General features: G+C 51.7%; 1 protein-coding gene across 4 annotated transcripts; it reads left to right on the top strand.

Annotated features, from left to right (window-relative positions):
• The first annotated feature begins 614 nt into the window (after positions 1-614).
• SMUG1 (single-strand-selective monofunctional uracil-DNA glycosylase 1) lies at positions 615-7,832 on the top strand. Of its 4 annotated transcripts, none has more exons than XM_027036342.2 (4): positions 620-1,064; positions 2,301-2,421; positions 4,045-4,346; positions 5,391-7,832. In XM_027036342.2, the coding sequence occupies exons 3-4, from the start codon at positions 4,056-4,058 to the stop codon at positions 5,916-5,918; spliced, it is 819 nt and encodes a 272-aa protein (XP_026892143.1). In that variant the 5' UTR covers positions 620-1,064; positions 2,301-2,421; positions 4,045-4,055; the 3' UTR covers positions 5,919-7,832. The 4 variants fall into 4 exon arrangements, with proteins under 4 accessions (XP_026892145.1, XP_026892143.1, XP_026892140.1 ...); XM_027036339.2 differs by having other exon boundaries at positions 2,301-2,546; XM_027036340.2 differs by having other exon boundaries at positions 621-1,064; positions 2,301-2,539.
• The last annotated feature ends 1,144 nt before the right edge of the window (positions 7,833-8,976 follow it).

Genomic DNA, 8,976 nt, shown 5'->3' with positions numbered 1-8,976 from the left:
TACACCCCTTTTATAGACAGGTACAAACAATTCATGGGGAAATCAGGAATTTTCCACAGTTACAGAGCTGCGATTGGTTGGTGTTTAAAGTTGGACACTTAACAGTATTCGATTGGTTCCTGCCTTTAGGTCAGACCACAACCGGGGGTACGGGTATCACAATGATTGATCAGGAATACACGGATGTGCCAAGCAACAATGATTGATCAGGAGTACACGGATGTGCCAAGTAACAATGGTTGATCAAGAATATACGGATGTGCCAGGCAATAATGATTGATCAGGAATACATGGGCGCGCCAAGCAATTGTACAGAAGCGGAACAAGCTGGTTAAGCTTGGTTAGGTTTCAGTTTCCCATAACTTAAGCTTTTAAGTTTCAATTTTCTCAGGCCTCTCAGAAGGATGGGAGATTATAGGGCTGGGTAGACTGCACAGCAGAGGAGAGAGAGAAATCAAATGGGAAAGCCATGGAAACACAGGCTTGGGCAGTAATGGGAAATGGAAGTGTCTCAAAGCCACTACTAAAGAGTTGTCAGCAAAATAAATAAATAAGTAAGAATAAAGTTGTTAGCAGATTCCAGAAGTGCCTCCTTGGATTTTCTAGATACTGTCCTTTGAGGGCTGCAAAGAAGAGATCTCTTATCCCTTGGGCAGCAGGAGGACTAGAAATGGCCTTTTTTCATTTAATACCCTCAGGTGAGCTTCGAGATTGGGGAATGGTTGAAGCTCCTTGATTCGCAGTCCTGTTGGGAAAAGTCTTGTCGATGAACTTTTGGAAGGGTGCTGCCCTTGAGGGCTAGCGGCCAGGACCTCTGAGGTCTTTAATGAGCCTGGTCTCTCCTAAAGCCTTCTTGATTTTGCTCTGATGTAAGGAATAAACTACAACCCCCAGAGTCACTTAGGGCTAACTTACCACGCCTTCCGGGGATTTGAGTATTTCCGGCGGAAGTTGCCGCCGCTACGCCAATCTCCTACCCTAAGCAAAGTAGACTACAATTCCCTCTGTCCTCCGCGCCCGGGGGCGGGGAAGGGAACCGGAAACCGGATGGAGAGCTGAACCAGGTGAGGAAGTAGGGACCCGGGGAACTGGGGTGCTGGGGGGCCGGCTTGGGGCTCTCAGGGTTGCGAGGCGGTGTCGAGCTGGGAGTCAGAATGTGTGTGTTTGAGGGACCCTTGCTCCGTTTGGGGCTTGCCCCGGCGCAGGGAGAGTCGAGTCCACGGAACCTCCCTGAGGGCCTGCGGAGACGTGGCTTTCACGTCGGGCGGAGCCCTAGGGCGGACGCGGAGGTTTCTTACGGACCCCTGGCTGGCGGCCCTCTCAGAACCAGTAGGAGGGATAAAGTGGTGTTTTTAAGTCCATGACCTACTACTGCTGCTATTCGTTTAAGGATTGCTGATTGTCCCTGTCGACTCCTTGGAGTGCCCCCAAGGGATAGGGGAGTGGATAGTGTCTAGGATTCCTTCTTCCACTTCCTGGATTTAGTGTCAGAGAACCTAGATGGCCAGACATTGCTGGATCACCCTCCGCGGCCTTTGCACCTAATACGACGCTGTAATTTATAATGTATCTACGTTTCTTAAGTCTTTGGTTCTTGGTGACTTTGGATAGGACTTCCAAGTTCCACCTTTGGGTTCTCGTAGTGCTTTGTTTAGGACAATAAAGCTCAAGTGACAGTGTATGAAAATTGTTTTATCTGTTTCTGAGCGTGGCCTCCATTTTCTTATTATTTATTATTTCTTCTTCAAGAGATGACCACAGTGCCTTTCATGTAAGAGACTCATAAATATTGGAAAAAATAAATGAGTTAACAGCTTTTGATAGGTAGGTCGGATGGAATGTGTGATTTCATAGGGAGGAGAGTTAAATGGCTTGCGTAAGAAACTTAGAAAACTAGGGCTAGAAATTGATTCAGTTGACACTCAGACTGTGGTTCTTGTTATCAGATTAGGCTCTGAAACTGGAACGCTGAAAACAAAGCCTTGTCACTCTTTTTCATACCCTTCAGCCTTGCTGTCCCCAGCACAGGTCTCTAAAGGTCAAAGGTAGGCTCAGTGGAAGAGGAGAGAGATCCCAGAGCTGGAACAGCCAGTCCACTAACATTGGCACTACATGAGGAGATGCCGAGCAGGGGCCCCTCGAGACATTTGAGTTCTCCACAGTTCCCTTCTGGGCTTTTGTTTGAGCCCAGTTGGCCCTGGTTAGCCATCTGCACAGAGCAGTTAAAGACTTCTGAGATCAGTCTGGGGAAAGATTGTCTAAGTTTGGCCCTGACTTTTTTTTCTCTTCTGCTCCCCTAGGCTGAGGTCAGAGAACAGATTAATGGATCAAGCTGTTCAGTCAACCCCTGAGGTCCCTTCTGGGAGAAGAGGTTGAGAGGGAGAAGAACCCTGACCCCTGCCCTATGGGAGGCCCAAACAGGTTGGAAACGTCCAGAGCCTGGCAAGCCCTCAGAAACAAGCAGAATGCCAAGTGGACAGCTGAACCTTGAGTGAACTCAGGCTGTAGAAATGGAGAGTTCATCGGGAAAGACTCCGAGGTAGAAGGTAGTTTTAAACAGGATTGGAAAAGATAGAATGGACAGAGCTGAGCAGGTGTTTGTTGATTACCTAATAAAAGCTAGGATCTTGAAGGTATAGAGGGAAACTGAACAGGGCACCCTAGGAAGTTGGTTTAAAATACAGATTCCCAGGTCTCACACCAGACCTTCTCATGTGTGGAGTGGGACTGGGAAGCCACGGCAAATGCCACAGTGTCCTGAGGTGGGAAGGGACCAATGGGATCTCTGGAGCTGCATCTTGCAGGATGGGGCACGATTTGGGTGTGTGGAGAGGCAGAGGGGTCACAGTCCTGGTTGATTCAAAGAGTGTGTCTGGTCGGATTTGAAGAAATGGCGTGTGCAGAGTTTTGGGAGTTGGGGTAGGAAAGGCATTTTGAAAGCGTGAGTGGAACGGTCAGACTGGAACACTGGGTTTGTGGGGGAATTGTGAGAAGGAAGATTGGGAAGAATTGCCTTTGTAGGCTGTAGAACTTGCCGGAGTGCTCCCTCAGCCTCCTCACCCCCATCTTCCCCCTTTCTCCTCTGCTTCTCCACTTCCTCCCCACCCCCCCCCCACATCCCTTATGTTACTTTTATTGAGTGGATATTCTTATTCTTAGTATTTGGATGAGAAAACCTGAAGCTCTGGCCATGGTTACATGGTTGTAAGAGTCTATTCTGAGTCTGGTAATCATCCTACTCACCACTGAGAATTCTTGACTGTGGGCAAGAAGCTGGGCTGGGTTTGGGTGGGGCGGGGGTTGTTGGATGAGCAGGGTGGCTGACTGAACCGTCTCAGGCAAGATGAGATGGGTGGTTAAGAGCGTAGCCTTGAGCCAGACAGATTGGGTGCAGATTTCAGCTTCATTACTTGTTAACCGCATGACCCTGGGCCAGTTACTTGGTCTTACTAAGCCTCAGTCTTCTCACCTGTAACATGGGAGCAATAATAGTCCCCTCATGGGGTTGTTAGGGGGACCAATGAGGTGTACCTGGCACAGAGCAATTGCTCACCACCTGGAAGCGATTGTAATTAGCCTCCTGTAATTAGTCTCCGGGCTCTGGCTGTGCACCTGCATCTCATTCTTCAGCACATTGGTTTTCAGGACACAGCCCATCCTGGCTGCGCTTGTTTTATTAAGGGTGACATTAGAGGCGCTGGAAGTTTGCCACCAGTAAATATATGCTGAACACCTACCATGTGTCTGGAATGGCCTAGGAACTAGTGACTCAAGACCTATGCCTGATGGAAAGGAGGTTTGGAGTGGGGGACTAAGTTAGATGGCTTAGTCTAACCAGGTAACATATGGAGAAGAAGTATACTTGAAGCGGGGGGAAGAAGGACCCATCACTACCAAGAACTGAGATGAACTCAGTCAACCCTAGGGGGTTGGGGGACGACTGACAGTCTCTTCTGAGCCCAGGAAAGGGCAGCCCTGGCCAGTCTGGATCCCTCTGACTCTAGGGCTGAGGGCTGATGAAGCTTCTATTCATCTCTTTTCCAGGTGGCAGTGACATGGCTTTGCCCCAGGCTTATCCACTGGGGCCCCTCCATGAACCTGCGAGTGCCCTAATGGAGCCCCAGCCTTGCCCTCAAAACTTGGCTGAAGGCTTCCTGGAGGAGGAGCTTCGGCTCAGCTCTGAACTGAGCCAGCTGCGGTTCTCAGAGCCCGTGGGCATCATCTACAATCCTGTGGAGTATGCGTGGGAGCCACACCGTAGCTATGTGACCCGCTACTGCCAGGGCCCCAAGGAAGTGCTGTTCCTGGGCATGAACCCAGGACCCTTTGGCATGGCCCAGACTGGGGTAAAGGGCTTGGCTTCCCCTGGCGGGTGGAGTGGGAGGCTCCAGGGTGGATGTTTGGTCGTGTGTGCTGTGGGGGGAGGAGCATGGGCCTGGCTGTGCACATGTGTGGGTGCGGGCCCCCTCGTCCCCTCCCAGGACACATGCTGGCTCCTGTGGTTTCAGACGCTCTCCTGGCCTTGCCGCCTGTAGTTAACCAAGCACATTAATGGTAGTTCCGTTTCCCCTGTGAGCTGTCCACTAATTGCCTCTGCGAGCCCTTCCTTCCGCCAGCTCCATCTAACCCTTACCTTGCCGGATCTCCTCTTTCCCTAGAGCATGGTTGGGGTCGGGAGAGGGACCAGGACTACTGGGTCCTCAGGGGAGACTGGTCGACAGGGGTGGGTATGGAGGAGACGCAGGGCATCCAGCCGGCCTGCTTCTGTTTCTTAGCTGAGGAGAGATTGAAAACAGAGCTGGCTCTGGGGCCTGCCTGCTTTCCTTTCAGACCTCAGGATGAGTGAATGCCCCTCAGTGGGGGTGCTTGGCAGATGGGGGAGGGGAAGAGGCTTCAGGGCAGGAAGCTCAATCGCTTTTATTGACCCCAACTGGGGGATGAAAGGTGATCAATGATGATCGATGGAAATGACAACCTGAGGCTTGGGGCTGAGAGGGCGCCCAGAGAGCAGTGGTCAGTCCTGTCCTTGGGCCTCCTCTACCCCTGGCAGCTTTCTGTCTCAGACCATCTGTCTGTCCCCAGTACTACCCATCATATCCTATGTAGGACCAGATATTCCCATATAGTCTTTGCATGTGGTCCCAAAGGCAGGTGGGGATAGAAGCAAACAAACAGATTCTTCTGGATTGCAGTCCACAATGAGAAGTTGGAGAAAGATGAGCAGGATCAAACCTTAGGGCCAGAATTTTTGTCTCGAGCCTTTGGGTAAAGGGGTGGGGGTGGGGTGTCCAGACTGGGTCCTCATGCAGGGTGGAGAGGGGTCAGCTGACCCAGAACCCAGGCATCAGGTCTCCAGAATGAAACCCCCGTGTCTCTCTCCCTCCCGGCAGGTGCCCTTTGGGGAAGTGAACATAGTCCGGGACTGGTTGGGCATCGGGGGGCATGTGTTGACCCCTCCCCAAGAGCACCCTAAGCGACCAGTGCTGGGACTGGAGTGTCCTCAGTCAGAGGTGAGCGGTGCCCGGTTCTGGGGCCTTTTCCGGAAACTGTGTGGACAGCCTGAAGTCTTCTTCCGTCACTGTTTTGTCCACAATCTGTGTCCTCTGCTCTTCCTGACCCCCAGTGGGCGCAACGTCACTCCCGCTGAGCTACCTGCCGAGCAGCGAGAACAGCTTCTTGGGGCCTGTGACGAGGCCCTCCGCCGGCAGGTGCAGCTGCTGGGGGTGCGGCTGGTGGTGGGAGTGGGGCGGCTGGCAGAGCAGCGGGCACGGCGGGCTCTGGCAGGCCTGATGCCTGTGGTCCGGGTGGAGGGGCTCCTGCACCCCTCACCTCGTAGCCCTCAAGCCAACAGGGGCTGGGAGGCTGTGGCCAAGGAGAGACTGAATGAGCTGGGGCTGCTGCCGCTCCTAATGAAATGAGTGCCTACGTGGCCCGGTACGGGACACGTTCAAGGTCCCCAAGTCATTCTGGGGCAAGCCACGTGCTTCCTGGACCGGAGCAACAGAGTCTTCCCGGGCTCCCTCCCTGGTTTCTGGGACCTGGCGTGGCAGTTTTGACACTACTCTGGCTTGCTGCTTCCTTCACCTTCCTTCCAGCACTGCCTCTGGTCATGTGGTAACCAACTCCACAGAGACCTGCCATCTGCAAACTGCTCTACCTCAGTGTTCCCTTGGGAGCCTCTGGTCAGCTGAGAGTGACTTCTGAGGTCGTGTTTGCTGTGTTAGAGAAAAGATCCTGCCAGGATCCCCACCCGTCCTCATAGAACAGCTTCCTTCAAGCTGAGCCTTTTCCTCACAGGGACCAGGACAAAGCGAGAGGCATGGATGTTAAGAGGAAACTTCCCCACGGGAGACTGAGGCTGGGTCAGAGAAAGAATTCAGTGTGGCAGAGTGGGGAAAGACCAGAAGACCCGGATTTTCATCTCGGCTTTGAGACTTTACGGCTTTGGGCAAATCAGCGAACCTCTCCAAGCCTCAGGATCCTCATCTGTAAAACGAGGATCCCTAACTCATGCGGTTGGTGTGGGGATTAAGTGAGGGAACACTTGAAAGTGGCTTGCGTAGTGCCAGGCAGGTGGGTGCTTGTTAATCTCGCTTTCTTGCCTCTTGGGTGGGGCATTGCTATATCACACTACAGCGGGAGCTCCCGAGCTCTGCAGACCTTGCTGGGTGAGGGGCAGATTCTTGCCCTGCCAGAGATGGACCAGTCACTTCATGAAACCCCCAGCCTGTGATTTTTAGTCTAAGCATGAAAAGTTCCTAAACCCTTTTGTGTGGTCCTTTTTTTTTTTTTCCTTCCTGCATATGAGTCCGAAGTGGTGGTTTAGATTTTCCCTTCTCTTACCTCTTCACTGTTTGCAAAGGGTTCTCATGGGTATCTGGGAAGAGATGTAAACAGGTCTCTGATTGCCTTACCAGAGCTTAAGGGTCTCTGTCAGGGGTTCGTCTGCTACTCAGGGCCCCGGGGGAGCAGGCAGTGAGTGGGCGGATGGGAGCACGGTATCTCCACCTAACTCATCTCTTCTGGCTGGCATGCCCCTTTAGGAGGACTGGGAAGGTGAGTCAGTTTGGGAATAGGATGGGTCTTGAGGCCATCTTAATGATGACACACTGGTCGGACTCCCATCTCCTGGGACAGGGCATCTCCGGCTTTCAAAATTAATAAGATTTTTACTATAGGGGAACCTGGCTGGCTCGGTCAGAGGACCACGTGACTCATGATCTCGGGGTTGTGAGTTGGAGTCCCATGTGAGGTGTAGAGATTACTGAAAAAACATACATCTAAAATAAACTTTAAGAAACGTGAGGTTTTTGTATAATAAAGACTTTTTTTTTTTTTTGGTATAATAAAGAATTTGGCTGTTGTCCTTGGGTCTTGGGAGGGAGTCTCTCAGTCCTTGGAATTTCCGAAGTAATAGGAGTGTCTTTGTTATTCATGGAGTGCCCCTCAACCACACCAGAGGCTATGCGGAAATTGACTCTGGATGAGGGCTGACTGTGCCAGAAAGGCCAACCATTTGATTAGAGGGTTGGGGCTATGAGCTAGGTGATACCAGCCTGCCCTGGGTGGGGGGAGGTTGGAGTGAGGGCTGGAGATTGAATTTAACCAAATGCTCCATGATTTCGATTGATAATATCTCCGGAAGGGCGCCTGGGTGGCTCAGTGGGTTGAGCATCCGACTTCGGCTCAGGTCATGATCTCACAGCTCGTGAGGTCAAGCCCCACGTTGGGCTCTGTGCTGACAGCTCAGAGCCTGGAGCCTGCTTCGGATTCTGTGTCTCCGTCTGTCTCTGCCCGTAACCTACTCGCATTGTCTCTGTCTCTCTCAAAAATAAATAAACATTATGGGGCGCCTGGGTGGCTCAGTCGGTTAAGCGTCCAACTTCAGCTCAGGTCACGATCTTGCGGTCCGTGAGTTCGAGCCCCGCGTCGGGCTCTGGGTTGATGGCTCAGAGCCTGGAGCCTGCTTCCGATTCTGTCTCCCTCTCTGCCCCTCCCCCATTCATGCTCTCTCTCTCAAAAATAAACGTTAAAAAAAAAAATTAAAAAAATAAATAAACATTAAAAAAAAAAAAAGATAATACCTATGTAATGAGACCCTAAGGAAAACTCAGGACACAGGTTTTGGTGAGCTCCCTGGCTGGTGAACACACGGATGCAACAGCAGGGTGATGTGTCCTGATTCTCTGGGGAAAGTATATAGAAGCTGTGTTTGTGACTCACTCAGACCTTGCCTTATATATCTGTTCACTTGGCTGGTCCTAATTCGTATCCTGAATAATAAAACTTGTTATAAGCAAGTGCTTTCCCGAGTTCTGTGAGTCATTCTAATGAATTATTTGAACCTGAGGGGGTCATGGGAACCCCTGAATTTGTAGCCAGTTAGAAGTGTACTTTTTTTTTTTTTAATGTTTGTGAGAGCCAGCGGGGGCGGGGGGCAGAGAGAGGGGGACAGAGGATCCAAAGTGGGCTCCGCACTGACCACAGTGAGCCCGATGCGGGGCTCGAACTTGAGAACCGTGAGACCAGGACCTGAGCCAAAGTCTGACACTTAACCGATTGAGCCACCCAGACACCCCCAGAAGTGTACTGACCTGTGGCCTGGAAGTACAGGTCTCCTGGGGACCCCTGAACTTACAGCTGGCATCTGAAGTGAGGGCGGTCTTGCTGGGGACTTGGCCTTAAACCTATGGAGTATGTGCTCCCTCTGGGTAGTTAGCATCGGAATTGCATTGCACTTTTGCACCCCCTCATGCCTCTGACTCCTTTCCTCCGGGCTATCAGTGCCGAGTAGTTACTGTCACATGTGGCAGAGCACTAGATTAGACACGGAAATAAGCGCACAGAGATTGTTCCCTTATGTGTGTAGCTGAGGTAGTCAGAGAAAGCCTTCTGGAGGAGGTGGCACGTCACGTGGCCCGAGAGACTGGGAGTTTCGGAGAGCATCGTTATGTTCAAGGGGTAGCAGGTAGATTA

Source organism: Acinonyx jubatus, chromosome B4 (genome assembly GCF_027475565.1).
Source record: "Acinonyx jubatus isolate Ajub_Pintada_27869175 chromosome B4, VMU_Ajub_asm_v1.0, whole genome shotgun sequence".
In the NCBI taxonomy this organism is placed as follows: Eukaryota; Metazoa; Chordata; class Mammalia; order Carnivora; family Felidae; genus Acinonyx; species Acinonyx jubatus.
This window is presented reverse-complemented; position numbering and strand designations above follow the sequence as displayed.